We start from the raw sequence: 23,957 nt of genomic DNA on the forward strand, positions 1-23,957 counted from the left end.
ATTTTACGCAATTTTTTTTGGTGGCAACACCACTTTAACTCAACTCATGGTAGTTGCATGAGTCTGTTAATTGAGTCAGGGTTTCGATCCAAATCAGGCTGGAAGGCTCTACAGACCAGGCCTCTTGTACCTCCCCATAGTGCTAGAAACTTGGAGAAGTTTCTAGAAGCTAGTGAATGGAGGCTGGGAGGTCCTGATCTGTATACTTGGGAGAATCTGGCCAATCCCCAAGGCAGAAGGCCCTGATGTAAATAAAGCATTTCCCCGTTTTGCCTAGTAACACTGTCACTGATGACAGCTCCCTGTAATCGGGAACGGTGATCAGTGTCATGTCACACATAGCCCCAATAGTTAGGATCAATCCCTAGGACACACTTACAGCGCCATCTAGTGGTTAACCCATTCACTGGCAGTCACATTTACACAGTAATCAATGCATTTTTAATCGCACTGATCGCTGTATAATTGTGAATGGTCCCAAAATATCGCTAAAAGTGTCTGATCTCTCCGCCATAATGTCGCAGTCACAATAAAAAAATAAAATAAAAAATAAATAAATAAATCGCTGATCACCGCCATAACTAGTAAAAAATACTTTTTAATAAAAATGCCATAAAACTACCCCCTATTTTATCGACGCTATAGCTTTTGTGCAAACCAATCAATAAATGCTTATTGCAATTTTTATTTACCAAAAATACGTATCGGCCGAAATTGAGGAAAAAAAAATATGTTTTTTTTTAATATATTTTTTGTGGATATTTATTATAGCAAAAAGTAAAAAATAATGCACTTTTTTTCAAAATCCTCGCTATTTTTTTGTTTACAGCGCAAAAAATAAAAACCGCAGAGGTGATCAAATACCACCAAAAGAAAGCTCTATTTGTGGGGAAAAAAGGACATCAATTTTGTTAGGGAGCCACTTCGCACGACCGCACAATTGTCAGTTAAAGCGACGCAGTGCCGAATCGCAAAAAGTGCTCTGGTCTTTTGCCAGGAAAATGGTCCGGGCTTAAGTGGTTAAAAGGTGCCGCAACTGAAAAAAAAGGCTGACAAGTGCTGCTCTAGTTCTCGGGGATCACTGTACGGCCCCTAAGTAGCTCCAGAAACTTTTGGCTTGTGGTGCCATTGATTGTTAATGGCATCCCAAGCACGGGTAGCAGACGTGCATCTAAACGCGCTACAAATCGGGCAAAAAAATGTGCACTGGGAAACCAAAAGAAAAAACGGCACCACAAGCCATTGAGTTTTTCTTTTGGTTTCCCAGTGCACATTTTTGCCCGATTGTAGCGCGTTTAGATGCACGTCTGCTACCCGTGCATGGGATTCCATTAACATTTAATGGCACCACAAGCGAGACCTGCGATTGCAGTGCGTTTAGAAAATGCATGGTAACACATTTTTTGTGCGTTTTTTTGCAGGTTTAGGAAATGTGCAGGTGCGAATGCAGCATAAATGAAAGAATTACAGCGGAAAGATCCCCCCACTGAGGTCCCCAAGAAACAGAATAAGCCAGTGGCCACCTGTTACCGGAATATCGCTTTTGGCTAGACGGACTCTTTATTTCTACAGTGGAGTCTAATGTGGTGGAAAGTTATGCGAGGCCGGTAGGATCTGTAATCCTGGGCCGCTGGAAGAGAACAGGTGTGACAACTCTCTACCCTCCAGGCTGGCCTCCGGTGTTTGGGGGGGGGGGGGGGGGGGGGGCACTGCTCCCCTCCGCCTGGGAATTACTAATACACACACAGCACACAAGAGTCACTCTGCGGACTTTCACACGGTTCAGGGTTACTTCTCCATACCTCCCAACATTCTGAGATGAGAATGAGGGACATCTACTAGCAAATGTATGTAGGCATAGGACACGCCCCCTGCCACACCCCCTTAAAGGAGAAATAACCAAAACAAAAAAAAGGTTAATTAAATCCACAAGTGCTTTTTTTTACCACTACTATTCCTTTATATTGCCTTTTAAAATTTACAAATGCAGCCATTTAAAAAACGGATGAAAGGTTTAGCACCTGAGAGCTAAAATTGCTGAAGAGCTGAATTTTATATTACAGCTTTATACAGTATCTCACAAAAGTGAGTACACCCCTCACATTTTTGTAAATATTTTATTCTATCTTTTCATGTGACAACACTGAAGAAATGACACTTTGCTACAATGTAAAGTAGTGAGTGTGCAGCTTGTATAACAGTGTAGATTTGCTGTCCCTTCAAAATAACTCAACACACAGCCATTAATGTCTAAACCGCTGGCAACAAAAGTGAGTACACCCCCGTAGTGAAAATGTCCAAATTGGGCCCAATTAGCTATTTTCCTAAAACATTTTTTTTTCTGCCAGTGAATACCTTATGCAGCCCACTTCCCGATTCTTGTTTGGTCATTGGCCTAGGCTTATGACATCATGCACAGCTCTCTCTCTCTTACTCTTGTGAGAGTTTGCCAGGAAGGGAGGAGGGATGAGTCATAAGAGGGTCAATGAGAGCTGCAGAGCTGGAGGTGTGCCTCTTTGTAAATCCAGGAATTGAACAGGCAGCAGCTTCAGCTGCCCACAGTTAAAATGGTTGCAGCCAGACTCAGTGGAGGGAGATTTCTGCAGCATATTTGGCAATTACAGAATTACAGTATATAAATATGGAAAGTGATTGGAGGGAAGCTTCAGAATGGCAAAGATGTTTTTATTACAAAATTATGTGAGCAAAATGCAGTTCCTCTTTATCGTCAGAAAAGTGGCGCAGTAGCTTCATTGAATCCTCCCCATAGTGTTCTTTATGTGCAGGGGATAAATACGCAGCACATTTGCAAGTTTATGCATCCTGGTATTTTTAAAGAAAAAAAAAAAGGGACATTTCCTTTAACCACTTCAGCCCCAGAAGGTTTTACCCCCTTGCTGGCCTGGCCATCGTTTGAAATACGGCCGGCACTGTGTTAAACTAACTGACAATTGTGCAGTCATGCAACACCGTACCCAAATAAAATTGATGTTTTTTTTCCCCCACAAATAGAGTTTTCTTTTGGTGGTATTTGATCACCTCTGTGGCCTTTATTTTTTGTGCTATAAACAAAAAAATAGAAGACATCTGATTAGCAGGAACACAAGATCGCTCTCTCCCTCTCTGACAGACCGACGGTCTGCCTTGTTAACATAGACAAACCGCCATTCTGTCTCTTCAGCGAACGATCGCGGGTAGCCCTCTGACTGGCTCCCACTGTGTCCAATCAGAGCCCATGGAAGTAATCACGTACAGGTACGCAATTTTGCGCTAAAGGGCCGCCCTGTCACAGTGTATGTACATGGTGTCCTTAAAGTGGTTGTAAACCCGAAAAAAAAAAGACAAAGGCATTATGAGCTAGTATGCATTACATACTAGCTCATTATGAAAAACTTATCTTAGATCAAAGCCATTGCGGTGGTCCCCGTACACTGCTGTGAACCGCAAAATGTCTCCCAGAGTTATTTCCAGGTTCTCGGGCTCCGGCGCTGTGATTGGCCAAAGCCGCGATGACGTCACTCCCACGGCTGTCTCTGAGCCTGTGAGAAGGTAAAGAGCTGGGGGCCAACTGCTCTCATGCACATTGCTGGATCAAGATAGGGCTCAGGTAAGTATAAGGGGGGTTGGGTGGGGAGGCTGCCCAGAGATGTTTTACCCTAATTCAGAGAAGGTAAATCTTCAGCCTTTACAACCACTTTAAATATACTACACTAAATGCACTTTACCTCTTTGCACGTCCATTCAAAATCATTACTAATATCCTTAAAACTTACAGCGTATGGTAAGTTATAACCTACATTACTGTGCATGTCCTTCTCAGGACTTTCTGGGTTTCAGACAAGTTTATCAAACGTTAAGGCAGGTCTGCAAGCCATGCACGTAGCAAGGCAAAATACAATTTTAAACAGAAAAACATATGCCAGCCAGCCAGGAGAGCTTAAATAACACATAAAATGAATTCCTGGCTGGAAGGAGACTGAAAAATGCATAAGAATCAAAGACAAGCTGGCCAGATGCGGAAAGGATATTAACGTCTGAATGCAATATAATGATTCTTACCGGAAGAAAAAGTCTCTGAGCTGCGCAGGGCTTGAATAATTTCTTCCATTCCTGAGCGTTTCCAACCGAAAACGTGATTGGATAGATCTTGTATTCAAACCTCCTGGATAACTGACGGGGCCATTCCCTGAGCTGCAGGAGAAAAAAACATAAAAGAGAGGAAAAAAGATTGACACAAACTGCAGCAAGTCAAGTTAGGAAATGTATGGCGTTTTTTTTTTTTTTTTTATTATTATTTCGATTTACAGGACTAAGAAGATGATTATTTTTCATTTTTAGGCAAGTATGAAATATAACACAGAAATATTTTATGATTACTATTTCTACACAGCTGGTGCAGCTGTTGGCTCCTTTTCACATGCTTACCAGGTTATCCTTAAAGAGACCCTGTCACCTTGAGATGACCTCCAAAAGGGTCAAAGGTCAGCAGGCGTTTCCCGGTTACGGGAAAAGGGCATGGGGTTATTTAACCACTTGCCGACCACGCTATAGCTGAATGACGGCTACAGCGCGACTGGCCAGTTCTGGGAGGGCGTCATACGACGTCCTATTGTTATTGTGTCTACTGCGGGTTGCGGGCAGCGCCCTCTGTGATAGCTGTGTCCTTGAGACACAGCTGATCAGGATCACAGATCAGGATAAAGGGCCAATCACAGCGGCCCTTTACCATGAGATCAGCTGTGTCCAATCACAGCTGATCACGATGTAAACACAAGCCGGTTATTGGATTTCCTTTTCTCATGCTGACAGCGCGAGGAGAGGAGAGCCGATAACCGCCTTGTTTGAAAGGGACATCTACACTGATGATCAGTGTCCCAATTACCAGTGCAGTCCCAACAGTGCCCACCAGAGCTGGCAATCAGTGCCCACCAGTGCCTCCTCATCAGTGTCACCTATCAGTGCTGCCTACCAGTGCAGTCTCATCATTGCCTCATCAGTGCCCATCAGTGCAGCCAGTTTTTTTTTTTTTTGGTCTTTTTTAATTTATTTAGCAAAAAATAAAAACCCAGTGGTGACTAAATACCACCAAAAGAAAGCTCCATTTGTGTGGAAAAAAATGATAAAAATTTCTTATAGGTACAGTGTAGCATGACCTTGCATTCGTCATTCAAAGTGTGACAGCGCTGAAATTTGGCCTGGGCAGGAAGGGGGTAAAAGTGACCAGTAGACAAGTGGTTAAAGCTAAACTCCAAAAGGAACAGAAAGTACCCCTGCAGTGGAGCCCCTCATGCACTGCAAGGGTTAAATGCTTAAAGTAAAAACCGACACTGTATCTGAGCACCACAAACTGAGAATGCGACTTACTTTGTTCTTAGGCCGCTGTATCAGAGAGAAGGGGACCGGAAACCACCCACAGGCCGCTGCTTCAGAAAGAATGGGACCAGAACCACCCACAGGCCGCTGCTTCAGAGAGAAGTGGAACGGAACCACCCACAGGCCGCTGCTTCAGAGAGAAGTGGAACGGAACCACCCACAGGCCGCTGCTTCAGAGAGAAGTGGAATGGAACCACCCACAGGCCGCTGCTTCAGAGAGAAGAAGACCGGAACCACCCACAGGCTGGAGCTTTTTGGAAAAGGAGTACAGTGCTGGGACAGGGATTAGGGTAAGTGACAAAGTATCTTCGTCATTCCTTTAGAAATAATGAGCATTTACCCTTGCAGTGCAGGGGGGTCCAACTGTAAGGGTATTTTTGTGTTCCAGCCTGGAGTTCATTTATAAAGTCTCACTTTTACAGAGCTCCCCTGCTGATCCTTTTCAGATGGCTGCTGGATCAAAACACTCGGACGGACAATAGTATGAGACTTTCTCCTATGATGTGGTGCTCAGGCCCAACAGCCAATCACATGAAGGAAAGACTGACATCACTGTTCCCTGTAAGCCCCAACACCAACCATGTTGCACTGGCAGCCAAAGAAGAAGGAGCAGCACTGTACCGATTGGAAATCTGTAGGTGGCACATGAAGATAGCAGGCACCATGATGCAAATTCTAAACCCATCCTGCATTTAAATTTTTTATCGAAAGCAGACAATTCCACAAAATTGGTAACTATGTACCCAACAACCCAGATAAGCTTCTTTTTCACCAACCTTCCTTTCAAATTCTGGTTTTAATTCGTCTTCTGCAAAGATGTGAAATCGAAGCTTCTTCACACTGAAGAGCACAGCAGATTTTAGCATGGTCACCGTCTCCTCTACACGATCCCCACATGCCACCACAGCAAGATGCATCCATTCTACGGGGACAGGAACTTTCTGTTTTTGCTCGGGAACTCTGCAGAAAGAAAGAAAATGTACCAGTTAATAGAAGTTCTATTTAATTGGACTATATACACATCCCTCTTTATCTCCGCCATGCAGGGGGTAGGCAACCTTTCAGAGGTTGAGATCTACCTGAACAACATAAAGGAAAGCAAGGATAAACAGTAGTGTCCTCTTGTCCCCCTTCACATCTACCCCCACAGTAGTGTCGTTTGCCCCCCTTCATATCACCTCCCACAGTAGTGTCTTATGCTCCCCCCATAGCAGTGTCCTCTGTCCCCCTTCCCCCACAGCAGTGTTCTGTACCCCCCCCCCCCCCACAGTGTCCTCTGCCCCCTTTCACATTACCTCCCCCCTCACTGTAGTGTCCTCTGCCCCCCTTCCCCCACAGTAGTGTCCATTTACCCCCCTTCATATCACCTCCCAATACATTTTAGGAACTCCCCGAGACCTTAAAATTATTTCAAAGATTTCTTTGGGCGTAAAAAGATTGAGAAAGACTGCCCCGAAGTATATTACTATTCCTAGAGAACCGAACATGCTACTAGGGCTGAAACAACTAATCAATTATGAAATTAATCGATTACTATTTTCATAATCAATTAATTAAAACTAAAATGAGCCCTTTATAGTACAAAAAGAGCAAATAATCGCTACGGTATATATTACTTCCACAGTTCTACAGTAAAAAAAAATAATAATAATAATAAACCCCTTACAGTAGTGATAATTTGCTTTTTTTGTACTATTTTTTTTACTATATATATATATATATATATAAAAAAATTAGGTTTCGCCTAGAGCAGTGATGGCGAACCTTGGCACTCCAGATGTTTTGGAACTACATTTCCCATGATGCTCAACTACACTACAGAGTGCATAGAGTGCATGAGCATCATGGGTAATGTAGTTCCAAAACATCTGGAGTGCCAAGGTTCACCATCACTGGCCTAGTGTGTCAAAAATCCTTGCACCAGCCCTGGACTGTAGTGCAAATCTGCAAAATGCATAAAGCACTACAAAATCCCTAGGTGTGAATCGAGCCTTAGGCTGGATTCACACCTATGGCATTTTTAGTGCTTTTTGCATTTTGCAGATTTGCACTACAGAACGTGTTCCATAGGAAACCATGTTAAATGAAATGTAGTGCAAATCTGCAAAATGCAAAAAGCACTAAAACTGCATAGGTGTGAATCCAGCCTAATAGTATATACCAGTGATGGTGAACCTTGGCACCCCTGATGCTTTGGAACTACATTTCCCATGATGCTCCTCTACACTGCAGCGTGCCAGAGCATCCTGGGAAATGTAGTTCCAAAACATCTGGGGTGCCAAGGTTCGCCATCAATGGTATATACAGTATATCTCTCCTCTAATAGTATATACAGTATATCTCCTCTAACAGTATATACAGTATATCTCTTCTGTCTGTTATTCTCAGAGTGGATTCGATATTTTGCTCCCTAACCATATAGTTGGTTATTTATATTTACCACTGCATAGAGATATTGAAGAATGGATTGTTTTTTTTTTTTAAACTTTACATATTAACTAAATTTTACACCACACTGTTTAAGGTTATTAACTGATCGATTAATCGGAACAATAAATTATGAAAATAATCATTAGTTGCAGCCCTACATGCTACTAACCAGAAATGATCTGCACAGCTTACAGGTTTCATGGGTTAAAAAGCCTTACCCTGTTCCTCCCACCTTTAAATCTTCTCAACTTTGCCAGGCTTTGAAGCTGTTGACCCAGGGAGCTATGCATACCAGAGAAGCACTGGATTTCAAGCCCCCAAGGAGCCAAAATGCAAAAGGAATTCGACATGTTGGCACCTGAAGGTGCTTGCCATAGGCTAAAGCCACTATATACATTGCAATAGTGAAACTTCAGGCTTAGCTTACTGCGTATCTATAGTCAAGCCCATGTTATTTTAACCACTTAAAGGGATTGTAAAGTAAAATTTTTTATTTTTTTAAAATAACAAACATGTTATACTTACCTCCACTGTGCAGCTCGTTTTGAACAGAGTGGCCCCGAACCTGCTCTTCTGGGGTCCCTCGGTGGCTGTCTCTGCTTCCTCCCGCAGGTACTTCTCACGTTCAGCTCCCTCGCATGGTGAGAAGCACCTGCAGGCGCACTCCCGTGATACAGCCGATAGCTATAGCCGCTCGCTGTATCACACGGCCCCGCCCCCGGCGCGCTGCGTCATCGGATGTGATTGACAGCAGCGTGAGCCAATGGCTGCGCTGCTTTCAATCCATCCACTCCAGCCAATCAGCGGCCATGCTGAGCAGCGAAGAGGATGGCGGGGGCGAGCGCAGGATTTTCGAGGGGTCAGGTAAGTAAAACGAGGGGACTGGGGGCGCCGGCAGTGTGAGATGTTTTTACCTTTACAACCCCTTTAAGGACCAGGCCTCTTTTAGAGATTTGCTGTTTACAAGTTAAAAACATATTTTTTTTGCTAACCCCCAACCAACTTTTTTTTTTAACACCCTAGAGAATAAAATGGTGGTCGTTGCAATACTTTCAGTCACACCATATTTGCGCAGTGGTCTTACAAGCGCACTTTTTTTTAAATTAAAAAATAAGACAACAGTAAAGTTAGCCCAATTTTTTTTTTATATTGTGACAGATAAAGTAACGCCGAGTAAATTGATATGCAGCATGGCACTCTTCCAAATTGCACACGCTCGTGGAATGGCGACAAACTTACCCTCAAAAATCTCCATAGGTGACGTTTAAAAAATTCTGCAGGTTGCATGCTTTGAGTTACAGAGGAGGTCTAAGGCTAGAATTATTGCTCTTGTTCTAATGATCGCGGCGATACCTCACATGTGTGGTTTGGTTTAAACACCGTTTTCATATGCAGGTGCTACTCACGTATGCGTTGGCTTCTGCGCGCGAGCTCAGCAGGACGAGGAGTGTTTAAAAAAAAAAATTTCTTACTTATTTTAACTTTTATTTTTTACACTGTTCTTTAAAAAAAGAAAAAATGGTGTCACTTTTATTCCTATTACAAGGAATGTAAACATCCCTTGTAATAGAAAAAAGACCTCAGATCTCATATTTATACTAAAATGCAATAAATAAAAAAAAATTTAAGAGCCCTTTAAAAAAAAGGGTGCTTTAAGAGCTATGGGCAGAAGTGACATTTTGACATCGCTTCCGCCCCGCAATGGTATGGCGACGGATGGGGCCATCTTCCTTTCACTCGTCTCCATACCCAGCATGAGAAAGAATTCCGATCGCCTCCGTCACTGCTGCTGGCTCCGGTAAGCGGTGGAGGGCACCGTAGTGCGGCGGGAGGGGGACCACTCTCCCGCTGTCGATAAAAGTGATCTTTTGGCGAATCCGCCACAGAGACCACCATTATTGGAAACCGGACCACTGGCCAAAAAAGAGGATACCGGGGTTATGGCGGCTAGCCATAACAACAATATTCCTCTTCAAAGTTAGGACGTATATCATCATGCGGCGGTCCGAAAGCGGATAATCTTGGAAACCGTAAGGCCGAGTTGTCAGGTTCTTAACGGAGAGAATTATTCTCTCCGTTTGTTCAGGTGACGACCGTTATTGAGACAGAAAATTGTAAAATATTCAAAAAAGTCACCGGAGGAAGCAGGTGAGAGGAAATCTTCCAATGGGGACTAACAAAAAACTATCATTAGCTAAAAATGTTTTGGCTGCATATATACTTTAATCTTAAAGGGATTGTTAAGGGATTTTTTTTTTTTTTAAATAACAAACATGTTATACTTACTTCCACCGTGCAGCTCGTTTTGCACAGAGTGGCCCCGATCCTGCTCTTCTGGGGTCCCTCGGCAGCTGTCTCGGCTTCCCCCCGCAAGTACTTCTCAGGTTCATGCGAGCTCCCTCACATGGTGAGAAGTGCTTGCGGGCGCGCTCCCATGATACAGCCGGTGGCTATAGCCGCTCACTGTATCACTCGGCACGCCGCGTCACTGAATGTGATTGACAGCAGCGCGAGCCAATGGCTGCGCTGCGTTCAATCCATCCACTTTAGCCAATCAACGGGCAGGCTGAGCGGCAAAGAGGATGTCGGAGGTGAGCGCGGGACTTTTGAGGGGTCAGGTAAGTAAAACGGGGAGGCCGACACTGTCAGATGTTTTTTTCACCTTAATGCATAGAATGCATTAAGGTGAAAAAATGTTTACCTTTACAACCCCTTTAATGCAAAACTCCAGCAAAAATACCAAGATGAAAATTAATAGCTCAATAATAGCCAATAAAAAAGCAGCTTTTGTGGCACTATTCACTTTCAATCTGGAGCTTTCCCCAGCAGTACCGATTTTCTTCCACAAGATGTTCTCAGTCTAATAACTAGCAACATTCAACCTACTTCTTCCAAACCCAAACTGTCCAAGACCCGCCCCAGCCTGTGACTGGACAGTGAAATAAGAAGCAGCACAGTGATGAGCTCATCTCTCTGCGACATCATGTTTTCCCACCTTGTTCATTCAGAGAACAATTTGCTTTAAAGTGGTTGTAAGTAAGCCTATAAAGAGGCTTACCTGTAGGTACCTTGAATATCTTCTAAACTTGCACAGTTTAGGAGATATTCAGTATATTTTATGTTTTGACAGGTACCCTTCCCCACTTATAGGAGCCAGTGGTGCCACGCCATGCCTTGGGAAGTCCGGCCCCCCCTCCTCCTTCCTCCTCCGCTGGGCCAGTTAGAAAGAGCAGTGCGCTTCACGCATACGCATTAGGGAACCATTGCGACAAATGGCGGCGGCAGCACCCAAGAGCTGATCCAAAAATAGGCTGGGGTGCCGACATCTCGGGCTCCCTGGACAGGTAAGTGTCCATATATTAAAAGTCAATATGTTGATGGAGGAATCAAACGATTTTTTTTTTCCCTTCAACCCCCGAAAAAAGAAAATTTCTTAAAGCGGTGTTCCGCCTGTCAGCAGCTACTGACAGGCGGAACACCGCTTTAAGAAATTTTATTTTTTCGGGGTTGAAGGAAAAAAAAATCTTTTGATTCCTCCATCAACATATTGTTGATGGGGGAATCCCTCCTGCTGCACTTTTGTATTTCCTGCTGATGCTGGTTATAGCTGTTGGTGATAATCATACGAAAAGAACCATTCAGGCTGGTTGTACTGAAGTCAATCAGTAGATCGATACAACCAGCCTGCACTTGCGTGGATCAAATATACCCAATGTGTGTTTTGTTTTGGCCTTCAACTACTATACAGCCTAACTTCATAAAAGGTGCAGCTACTCTTCCTCCTACACCACAATTCATCTCATTGTTTTCATCCTCAGACAACAATAGACACGCAACTTCCTCTTCAAGTTGGCAAAAAGTCGCTTTTTTTTCCCTCTGTATTGTATTATCAGTTGACTGAGGAATTACGTTACAAACAGGAAGGAGCCTGAAAAACAACGTTGCATCAAACAGGACACAAAGCAACCCTTCATCTTCAAAGTCAGAAATTTGTGACCAACAAAAGCTACACATAAGTGGGGCAAATACCAAGTACAGTAAAACCTTGGACTGCGAGCAAAGTTTGTCCCGGAAACACACTTGTAATCCAAAGCACTTGTATATCAAAGCAAATTTCCCCATAACTCAAAACGCAGATGATTCGTTCCACGACCATTTATCTATAGGTCTTTCAGTTTATAGTCCATATAAAAAGATCATAGCAATGTGATTGTTGTGTAACCATAAAATGTCCATCCACAAATAGCCACCTCCACAAAGGGAATAGAAGAAAAATCCAGCAGAAGCTACAGAGTATAAAAGAGAAGAGGCACCTCTAAGTGTAGCAATATGGTTACATTTAATTAGGGTACAACATTTAGCAACTCACATGGTTGATGATTAAAAGAGGCACATATAAATATGCAGGCATCCGTGGTAAAGCGGTCCAGATAGAACGTCCTCCTCACCTCCAGCTCTCACCGCTGTCAGTCTGCAATCGTGACCGGGAAGACTACCCTGCAGAAAGCGAGGCTTGAACCACTCATGGCGCGCGGCGTGGAAGGGATGACATCGATGGCGGTGAGGAGGACGGTCTATGTGTACAGCTTTACCCGGGATGCCTGCATACTTAGATGTGCCTGTTTATTATCGTCAACCAAGTGAGTTGCTAAATGTTGTACCTTCATTAAATATAACCATAATGCTACACTTAAAAGGCGCCTCTCTTGTGCATCGGAGACTGGGCTGCAAGGCAGTATTCCAACATGATAACGACCCCAAACACACCTCCAAGACAACCACTGCCTTGCTAAAGAAGCTGAGGGTAAAGGTGATGGCCTGGCCAAGCATGTCTCCAGACCTAAACCCTATTGAGCATCTGTGGAACATCCTCAAATGGAAGGTGGAGGAGCGCAAGGTGTTTAACATCCACCAGCTCTGTGATGTCGTCATGGAGGAGTGGAAGAGGACTCCAGTGGCAACCTGTGAAGCTCTGATGAACTCCATGCCCAAGAGGGTTAAAGGCAGTGCTGGAACATAATGGTGGCCACACAAAATATTGACACTTTGGGCCCAATTTGGACATTTTCATTTAGGGGTGTACTCACTTTTGTTGCCAGAAGTTTAGACATTAATGGCTGTGTGTTGAGTTATTTTGAGGGGACAGCAAATTTACACTGTTATACAAGCTGTACACTCACTACTTTACATTGTAGCAAAGTGTCATTTCTTCAGTGTTGTCACATGAAAAGATAGAATAAAATATTTACAAAAATGTGAGGGGCGTACTCACTTTTGTGAGATACTATAATATAAATATATATATATATATATATATATATATATATATACAGGCACACACACACACACACACACACACACACACATACTCATGTGATTCTGCACTTCCACTTAGGGGTGTGCCGGCGTGTTACTTCTGCTGTGATAACTCACAGCAGAAACTGACCAATGTCTGCAATGGATGTCCGACGACACATGCCGATCGTCGGGCAGAGACACAGAATGGAGCTCTGCCTACGTTAACAAGGGAGAGCTCTGTTCTGCCGGGGGGGGGGGGGGGGGGTAGGGGGAGCAGGGTGCCTCAGATTAGTGCACCATCATTGGTGTCAGTGCAAAAAAAAAAATAGTGCCCCATCATTTGTATCAGTGGATGGAATAGTGCTCCATTATTGGAATTAGTGCCCTATCATTTCTATTAGTGGTGCCAAACTGAAATTTCAGGATACACTTGGCCAAAACTGATATTTTTAAAAAAAAAATTGCTATATTTTTATTACATAAAATTGTATTGTATTCAACTTTTTAATTATCATTGTTAATTTAAATGAATATGAATTTATTGTCAGCCATTATCGGCACCTTTAGTGCAAGAAAAATGCATTCCTTTACATTCTATGTATGTCTTAACACTGATTCATTAACATTCCGTTGTGGTGTTAAAAATCCTGCTTGCTGCATTTTTGGTAGATTAAAAAGAAAACGTACGAAGAACGCACCTCCCCATTGAAACTGCAAGAACGCATTTAAAATCCACTCGTGTTGCATTTTTTATGTAGTTTTTAAGTCACATGACCTATTATGCGTATAATCTAATATGGTGCATTTTTGGCACCATTATTGGAACTTTTTTCTATCGCCGAAACTCTGATAATCCTATTTTTGGTCGATAATTTTCGGCGGCTAAAATTTCGGTGCATCACTAATTTATATCAGTGGGAGGAATGGTTCCCCACTGTTGAGGTCAGTGGAAGGATTGGTGCCACATCAATTGCATCAGCGGGGAAAACAGTGCCTTGCATCAGCGGGAAAAACAGTGCCTTGCATCAGCGGGAAAAACAGTGCCTTGCATCAGCGGGGAAAACAGTGCCTTGCATCAGCGGGGAAAACAGTGCCTTGCATCAGCGGGGAAAACAGTGCCTTGCATGAGCGTGAAAAACAGTGCCTTGCATCAGCGTGAAAAACAGTGCCTTGCATCAGCGTGAAAAACAGTGCCTTGCATCAGCGTGAAAAACAGTGCCTTGCATCAGCGTGAAAAACAGTGCCTTGCATCAGCGTGAAAAACAGTGCCTTGCATCAGCGTGAAAAACAGTACCTTGTATCAGTGGGAGAAACAGTGCCCCATGGGCCGGATAAAGGCAAGCAGTGGGCCACATTTGGGCTGCAGTTTTGGAGATCACTGGTGTAAATGAACACCATAGGAAACAAGGCAAATTGCCTTGACCTTGTGTTGGGACAGCAAATAGTGTGAATGGGCCCTTAGGCTTGGCTCACAACCATACAGTTGCCACCATGTGCCCATTTTTCATGCATTCCTAAGCATAACGTGTAGGTCAGCCCATTTCTATCAATGGTCTGCCCTACCTGTGAGAAATGTAGAAGAGTTGTCCCTCTCTGAAAATGGCACCCTCTGGTTTGGCGCACGTTTTGCAGATGCGTGGGGGCACCATTAAAAATGGATGATACTACTGGGCATCTGCTAAAGTTCAGCATGTCAGGGGGAACGCAGAGTTTGGGCACGTCCCTGACACAAGGGCTGACCCTAGGCTTGGTGGGGCTCCAGAACAAATTTTGAAAGCCTGGTTTTGAGTATTAGTCCCTTTTGGACAGAAGGTATCATTTAGAGAATGAATTCAAGTGGCAGTCACTGGTTTCATGATATATGTTTAATACTCTGTGTTATGTAGAATTACCTTCTGACGGTTTCCCAATTAGCACGCAACGCCAAGTATCAATACGTGTAGAGAAGAGCTTAGGTCTTAATTAAATTCCTGCTTCAGAGGGGTATAAATATTGGATGAGCTCGTTTATGTGAATTAGTATTTACCTTGCAGCTTTTTAGTGTTACACCGTGAATTATTAGAAGGAGCTGTTGGGTGATAAAAGCCATACGCCACGCTACTGGATTAACAACCTGCAGATATTTTCTGAAGGATTGTGCCATCATGCAAAAGGCATCTATTCATAAATAATAGATGCGCTTAAAGAGATCCTATGCTTTGTACATGCAAGCCAAAGCAACTTCACTTTAAATCCAGACTTTGCAGCAGTTTCTATCCCTCACCCCACATCCTGTGCTGGAATTTCCCTAGGTTACAGCCTTTTGTAGTTCCTGTACAGCAAGGCCTGGAGTGTGAGAGAAAGAAGCAGCACAAGGAGCCATTGAGTTCATGTGCTAAAAAGATTTCTGGATTGAAAATGAATATGGTAGCAAAAGCTGTTTTTTTTTTTGTTATTTTATCTTTTAGTGGTATGGAGTTTTATTAGTTTTTTTTTTTACAAAGCTGAATAATACTTGTATAGATTAAAAAGTTGTATAATTGACTAAATTTTTGTCAAACAAACAATTAGTATAGACACAGAAAGGGAGTAAGACATCAAAAAGACAAATAGCTGGACTAAACTTTCTGGATCACCATTTATAAACTACACCGCAGAAAAGACACATGGATGTCCAGTGCGCCCTTTGAATGCCTTTGATCATGCTGTTATTAGATGCGGATCATAGGAAAAATGCACAGAGCTAGCCAGAGTGGCTCTATGCCTTGTGATCACTGTGATAACCAATCACAGTGATCATAAACATAAACACTGACTTTACATTTGAGAGCCCTCCCCTTTCTGTCACAATGGAGGATTGCAGCCTTATTAACCACTTGCTTACTGGGCACTTAAACACCATTCTGCCCAGACCAATTTTCAGCTTTCGGTGCTCTCACACTTTGAATGACAATTACTCAGTCATGCAACACTGTACCCAAATGAATTTTGTGTCCTTTTTTTCCCACAAATAGAGCTTTCTTTTGGTGGTATTTGATCACCTCTGGGGTTTTTATTTTTTGCGCTATAAATGAAAAAAGACCGAACATTTTGAAAAAAAACGCATATTTCTTTGTTTCTGTGACAGAATTATGCAAATTATAAATTTTTCTTCATAAATTTTGGCCACAATTTATACTGCTACATATCTTTGGTAAAAATAACCCAAATTAGTGGATATTATTTGGTCTTTGTGAAAGTTAGAGAGTCTACAAGCTGTGGTGCGAATCGCACAAAATTGATCACATCTGATGTACTGGTGGCCTATCTCTCTTCTTGTGACCCGAACAAGTCAGGAAAGTACAAATACCCCCCAAATGACCCCTTTTTGGAAAGTAGACATTCCAAGGTATTTAGTAAGAGGCATAATGAGCTTTTTGATGTTGTCATTTTTTTCCCACAATTCTTTGCAAAATTAAGATTTTTCATTTTTTTTTTTTTCTCCACAAAATTGTCATTGTAATAGGTTATTTCTCTCACATGGCATGTGTATACCACAAATGACACCCCCCAAAAAATTCTGCTACTCCTCCTGAGTATTACAATACCACATGTGTGGGACTTTTTCACAGCCTGGCCACATAGAGAGGCCCAACATGCAGGTAGCGCCATCATGTGTTCTAGGAACATAAATTACACATCTAACTTGTTGACTATTTATTACACTTTTGAAGCACCAGGACAATGACACGTGACACTGATGACAGATGGCACTGATACGTGGCAATGATGACACTTATACGTGGCACTGATGACAGGTGGCACTGATGACAGGTGGCACTAATATGTGGCACTGATGACACGTGGCACTTATACATGGCACTGAAGACACGTGGCACTTATACGTGCCACCGATGACAGATGGCACTAATACGTGGCACTAATACGTGCCACCGATGACAGATGCCACTAATACATGGCACCGATGACGCGTGACACTGATGACAGATGGCACTGATAAGTGGCATTGATGACACGTGACACTGACAACAGATGGCACGTGACACTGACAGGTGGCACTGATGACAAATGGCACTGATACGTGGCACTGATGACAAATGGCACTGATACGTGGCACTGATGACAGATGGCACTATGTGGCACTGATGACAGGTGGCACTGATGACAGGTGGCACTGGGGGCAGGTGGCACTGACGGCAGGTGGCACTGGGGGCAGGTGGCACTGGGGTGGATGGCACTGGGGGCAGGTAGCACTGGGGTGGATGGCACTTTTTATTTTATTTTTTTACTTTTTTTTTTTTTTTCCTTACTACAAGCAGAACGGCTGCCGCTGCAGCCGTTCATCTCTCCCCTCTCACACTGTCTGTGCGAGGAGGGAGAGCGGCGCTGCGAGATGATCTCATATGTTTACATATGAGATCATCTCCCATTGGACACGCCGATCACGCTGTAAACGGCCGCTGTGATTGGCCGTTTACAGCGATCTGGGTTTGCCTGTCCCCGGGGGACACGGCGAACACAGAACTTCCGCGATGCATCAGGCTGTCCAGGGACGACCACCCGGACGAACGTGCCTGCTCTACGGCCGTCATTCAGCTATAGGGCGGGCGCGAGGTGGTTAAATAGATGAAAGGATGCAGGGAAGTAGAAAGGCAGTAGAGGAAGGCTTGTGAATCATGGTGGGGGGGCTGAAGTGTTACTGACCATCAATGATTGTAGGATGGGGCAACTTTTATGCTACTACTTGGCTTCAGTGGGTGACTTTGTTCATACATCACGGGAGCCTTTGATAAATTACTTGGTGGGTTAGATAGTCACCATCAGGTGACATTGGCAACCCTAATTACAAGACGAGTTCCTCCCCTTTATATCCCCTCCCACATGCAGAGTACCTAATTTTTTTTTCGCCAGTGTCACGTTAAAGATGTGCTAAGAAGAAAGCTCTGTTTGATGCGTGGGCCTAGGTGCTATACAACCGGATCCATGCCTCGGGCCAATAAGCCTAAGATGGATGATACCCGGGCCTCGTGAAAGAAGGAACAAGGTTTTGCCTGTAATGTCTCTCTTTGAGGACTGGGCTCTGGGATCCAGAGCTTTGGTGCACAAAAATTAAGTTGCACGAAAAGTTTTTCTGGCAGAGTCTTCTACAGGTCCAGGGAAGAGGATCCAGTGAATAGGAACCCAGAACCATGAAGGTTGGTGATGGGTGAAGGTTGGATCTGTCTGTTATCAGTAGTTTCCTGCAGTGGGGATAAGGCAAGTGAAGACAATCCTTAGTATACCCCTTATGGATTATCTTCTTTTCTTGAGTAGTTTGCAAGTCTTACCTGGTTTCCGCTACTAGAGGGAGTAAGAGACAAACCTGGTGTATACTTACATGCCATCCAGGATACACGCTCAGTGAAGCTGGTCTGAGAAGGCGCTCACCTCCTCCGTTGCAGGCTCTGCCAGATGAAAGGGGTAGTCCTCGGGTGCTCTCCTTTCTCCCCCCTCACTGCCGCCATGACGGTCCTGGGGGATTTTGGCGGGGAAGGAGGGGGCGTGGTTGCGGTGCCATGCACAGCGCACCATTGAGCAGGCGCAAGGCGGCTATGATTTTAAGCCCAGAACGCCGGAGCCCCTGTAAGCGGTTTGACACAGAGCTGCAGGCAGCAAGCATCTCAGTGGATTCGGATCCAGGCATACCTAAGACACCTACTCAGAATCAGGTTGGGCAGACTGAGCTAATGTTAATATTGTAAGACTAAGGCAGAACAGTGATTGCATTTGTACTAGTACCTCTGCTTTGGCAACTTAGGACTAGGTCTCCCCGTAAGAGGGCTTCAGGGGCAGGTAGAGCTGCACGATTCTGGCTAAAATGAGAATCATAATTTTTTTGGCTTAGAGGATAGATCACGATTCTCACAGCGTAACATCATCTTTCACATTAAAACATAAAAAAAAATTGGGCTCATTTTACTGTTTCTTTTTTTTTTAATGCATTGAAGTTTATTTTTTCCCAAAAAATTGCATTTGAAAGACCGCTGGGCAAATACAGTGTGCCATAAAATATTGCAGCAATTGACATTTTATTCCCTAGGGTCTCTGCTAAAATATATATAATGTTTGGGGGTTCCACGTAATTTTCTAGCAAAAAAGTTTGATTTTAATTTAAAGCGGAGGTCCACCCTAAAGTAGACCTTCCGCTCATTGGAATCCTCCCCCCCTCCGGCGCCACAAATGGCACCTTTCAGGGGGGAGGGGGTGCAGGTACCTGTACAGTACAGGTATCTGCACCCACTTCCGGCGTAGATTCTGCAGAAGGTACGCCCCTTTCCGCAGAATCTACGCCCCTTTCCAAAAGTCCCCCGCTGCCTGCTGGGAAACACACAGATCCCAGAGACAGCGGGGACCATCCTTATTGCGCAGCGCGACTCGCGCATGCACAGTAGGGAACCGGGAAATGAAGCCGAAAGGCTCCACTTCCTGATTCCCATACCCAAGATGGCGGCGGCAGCACCCGAGAGACGATCGAGAGATCGGCTTCGGGTGCCGACATCGCGGGCGCGCTGGGCGGGTAAGTGACATTATTTAAAAAAAGTCAGCAGCTGCAGTATTTGTAGCTGCTGGCTTTAAAAAAAAAAAAAACGGCGGACTCCCGCTTTAAGAAACAAGTGCCAGAAAAGGATTTAGACTTTAGTGATTAAACTTCCCGCATTTACCCCTTGTTTAAAAACTTGGCAGACTGCCTGAATTTTTTTTTCACACAGAAGTTTATCCCTTTGATCTAAGAAGGAAGGTTTAGTTACAATGTTTCATGTTAAAAACTTGGCAGACTGCCCAGATGTTTTCTTTTGACAGCTGAGTGAGCAGATAAGTCTCTGGACTTGTTATATGAAAGAATTGTCAAACTCTGCATTATAGATCATCAGGGGGGTTGAATCAAGATCACAATTTTTTTAACGATTAATTGTGCAGCTCTAGGATCTGGACATGCCTGCAGGATACCACCCCCCCCTGAAAGACTGGAGGCAGCCTCATAGGATGAGTCTGTGCCCCTGTCAGGCTTACTACTTTTATCACAGCTTCCTTGAAAAGTAGCAGAAAAAAGGGGTAGATCCCCTTCCCCTGCTCTGGGTTCCTGATCGGATAAGCATTCTGATAACGATGAAGTATCCCTATCCGGGGATGGGCATCAGGAGCAGTCGGACGATTCAGGGGAAGAGGAGAAGCTCTCTTCTGCCTCCCTGGCCCTCAAAGTGCAGGTGCAATATTATACTGAGTTGGTGCGTATCACATACAAATTGCCCTCTGCTGAGGCTGCCATATCCTGTTTCCTGCTTGGGATTCCGGAAATCCCCACAGGCTGCGTATACCTTCCCAATTCATCCCTTGCTGAAGAAATTGTTGTATGAGGACTGGGTTCACCCAGATAAACTATTTTCTCCCCCTAAGAGGTATTCCACGCTTTATCCAGTAGAGTAAAGTTCACCAAGAAATGAGGGGTGCCAGCAATTAATGCGGCTATTTCCTGTGTGAATAAAAGTCCGACTTGTCCTGTGGACAATGCTCAGGGGTTCAAAGATCCAACTGATAAAAAGCTGAAAACTTTGTTTAAAGCCTCTTTCTCCGTGGGTGGTGCTGTGGTCCAACCTGCAGTAGCAGCAATTGGCATGTGCCAGTTCCAGAAGGAACAGATGAAGCAGGTGCTCAACCTCCTTTCCACGAGGAGGTCAAGCTTTATGCAGACCTTCCTAAGGCCTTGCGTTTTGCAGTGGATGCCATTATGGATTCTGTTCAGCAAGCATTCCGCCTTGCAAGCGCAGGTCCCTTTGGCTTAAGCATTGGGCAGATGAGGCTTCATGCAAAAGATATTTGACTGGGTTCCCATTTTATAGGGAATTCCTGTTTGGGGATGATCTGGACAAATATATCCAGAAGATTACCGAGGACAAGACCACACTGTTACCGGTCAATAAGAATAATAAACGTCCCTCATTTAGATGTTCTCTTTCCCCAGCCCTTGGAGCATCAACCTCCAGGCAGTGGTGATGGCCTCTCCAGTCCAATACTAGGGGAAAGGTCCAAGGCCATGCCCAAGGGCAAAAGAAGTGTTGGGGTCCAAGATCTGGTAAGCCGAACCCCAAAGTCTCCCTATGAAGAGGCACCCCCGCTCGGCAGAGTGGGGGGAAGGCTGCTGCAGTTTGCAGGCACCTGGCGGGAAGAGATTCATGACAAATGGGTAGCCTCCACGGTGTCTCTGGGCTACAAGCTGGAGTTCCGGAGCTTCCGTCATCTCGTTTCCTAAGGTCAAAGGTCTCCAAGAATCCAGAAAAAAAGGAGGCCCTTGTTTCTAGCCTTAGAACGTCTGTTATCCAAAGGGGTAATTATAGAAATAGCCTTAGAAGAGCAAGTCTCTGGGTTCTACTCAAACCTCTTTACGGTTCCAAATCCAAAATGGGGATTTCAGACCTATTCTAGATCTAAAAGACCTCAATCAGTTTCTAAACATTCGCTCTTTCCGCATAGAGTCAATCCGCTCAGTGGTTTCCACCCTTCAGGGAGGAGAATTTCCGCCATCAATAGACAAAGATGCATATTTACATGTGCCAATATTTGCCGCTCACCAAGGGATTCTAAGGTTTACAGTGAATCCCTGCCACTTCCAAATCGTGGCTCTACCTTTCGGTCTTGCTACCGCACGAGTGTTCACAAAAATTCTAGCCCTGCCCTTGGCAAAACTAAGGGTTCAGGGCATAACGGTGACAGCCTATCTGGACGATTTGCTACTTGTAGAACAGTCGATAGTATGATTAGACTGCAATGTGCTTAGCACAGTTGAATATTTGGAGTACCTAGGCTGGGTCCTCAATCCACAAAAATCCTCCTTACAACCCCTAAAAGGGCTGGAGTATTTGCACATGGTCATAGACACAATCCAAAAGAGAGTATTTTCAAAAGCCAAAGCCATAAAGGATTTGGTCCAGGTAGTCATAGCAAGGAAAAATCCTTCCATTTGACTATGCATGAGACTATTAGGGAAAATGGTGGCCTCATTCGAGGCTGTTTCTTATGCCCAGTTTCACTCAAGGCCTTTACAGAGCAGCATTCTCTCGGCCTGGAACAGAAGAGTTCAAGCCTTGGATCTTCCATGGTGCCTGTCACCATGGGTACGCCAGAGCCTCAATTGGTGGTTGCTGACCAAAAATAGACTAAAAGGAAAATCCTTTGTCCCAGTTACTTGGAAAGCCGTAACCACGGATGCCGGCCTAACAGGCTGAGGAGCGGTTCTGAAAGAATCTTCCACTCAAGGAAGATGGTCCAGAGCTGAAAGATTCTTGCCCATCAACATTCTGGAAATTCGGGCAATTAGTCTAGCCCTCAGGGTATGGACTTACAGGTTGCAAGGTTGTCCTGTCCGGATAATCTGCTTCTCCCGCGATTCCTTCGGAGGGTCAAAAGGTAAAGGAAGCTGGTAATTTTGGTGGCCCCAGCTTGGTTCAGACAATCTTGGTATGCAGAGATTGTAAAATGGCAAAAGGAAGACCTTGGGTTCTTCTGCCATGCCCAGATCTACTCTCACAGGGTCCAATGTTCCATCCTGCCTTACGAAGTCTGAATTGACAGTTTGGCTGTTGAGATCCACATTCTGAAGAGTCATGGACTTTCAGGGCCAGTCCTATCCACTTTGGTTAATGCTAGGAAGCCAGCCTCCAGGCTCATCTACTACAGAATCTGGAAGGCATATGTTTCCTGGTGTGAATCCAGGGGGGTGGCATCCTAGAAAGTATGCCATTAGCAGGATTCTTGCTTTTCTACAATTAGGCGTAGAAATGAAGCTGGCCTTGAGCACTAATCAAGGGCCAGATCTCGGCCTTGTCGGTATTCTTTCAAAGGCTGCTTGCCTCTCATTCCCTGATTCAGGCCTTTGTTCAGGGGGCATTGCGCTTGAATCCGCCAGTTAAGCCTCCTGTGTGCCCACGGGATTTAAATGTTGTTTGGTCTGTTTTACAGAAACAACCTTTTGAACCGTTGCACCATGCTTCTTTAGTTATTTTAACAAAAAAATTGTTTTTTCTAGTAGCAATATACTCAGATAGGAGGGTAACAGATTAGATTAAGATTTTTTTAGATTGTAAAGAGCCATATTTGGTTATTCACAAAGACAGGGTGGTGTTGCGTCCTCACCCGACTTTTTTGCCTAAAGTGGTTTCAGGATTCTATCTGAATCAAGATGTGGTCCTACCGGCCTTTTTTACAGATACGCAGTCCATGGAGGAGTTGTTACACTCTCTAGATGTTGTAAGAGCAGTTCAAATCTATCTGCAGGCAACGGCTCAGATACAAAAGGCTGATTGTCTATTTATTTTGCCAGAAGGCTCCAAGAAAGGCCAGGCAGCATAAATATCCACCATCTCCAGATGGATTTGTCAGGTTATTGTTCAGGCTTATGGTGTAAAGAAGAAAATTCTTCCTTTTCAGGTTAAAGCGGGGTTCCACCCTAAAGTGGATCTTCTGCTCATCGGAACACTCCCCCCCTCCGGTTTCACAGTTGACACCTTTCGGGGGGGAGGGGGGTGCAGATACCTGTCTAAGACAGGTATTTGCACCCCCTTCTGGGCATAGACTCCCACAGGAGTCTATGCCTCTTCCTGTCCCGTCGCTCTGTCTGCTGGGACACACACAGGTTCCAGAGACAGCGCAGACCATTCCCATTGCAATGCGCGACTCGCGCATGAGCAGTAGGGAACCGGGAAGTGAAGCCGCAATGCTTCACTTCCCTCAATGAGAATGGTGGCGGCAGCAGCCGAGAGATCGATCAGTCTCGGCTGCCGACATCGTTGGACCCTGGGACAGGTGAGTGTCCATTTATTAAAAGTCAGCAGCTGTAGTATTTA

At 44.4% G+C, this 23,957-nt stretch overlaps 1 protein-coding gene across 1 annotated transcript in view; it reads right to left on the minus strand.

The window, feature by feature from the left end:
* The window catches only part of GXYLT2 (glucoside xylosyltransferase 2), a 75,145-nt gene that overhangs the window by 21,159 nt on the left and 30,029 nt on the right, over positions 1-23,957 (minus strand). Inside the window, exons 2-3 of the mRNA XM_077451828.1 lie at positions 6,150-6,333; positions 4,060-4,191 (exon numbers count right to left, since the gene is read on the minus strand). Coding sequence (XP_077307954.1) covers positions 4,060-4,191; positions 6,150-6,333 — 316 coding nt within the window. The remainder of the gene's footprint in view (positions 1-4,059; positions 4,192-6,149; positions 6,334-23,957) is intronic.

This window comes from Lithobates pipiens, unplaced genomic scaffold (genome assembly GCF_037356315.1).
Source record: "Lithobates pipiens isolate NorthernLeopardFrog02 unplaced genomic scaffold, aLitPip1_a1.2 Scaffold_23, whole genome shotgun sequence".
Classification (NCBI taxonomy): Eukaryota; Metazoa; Chordata; class Amphibia; order Anura; family Ranidae; genus Lithobates; species Lithobates pipiens.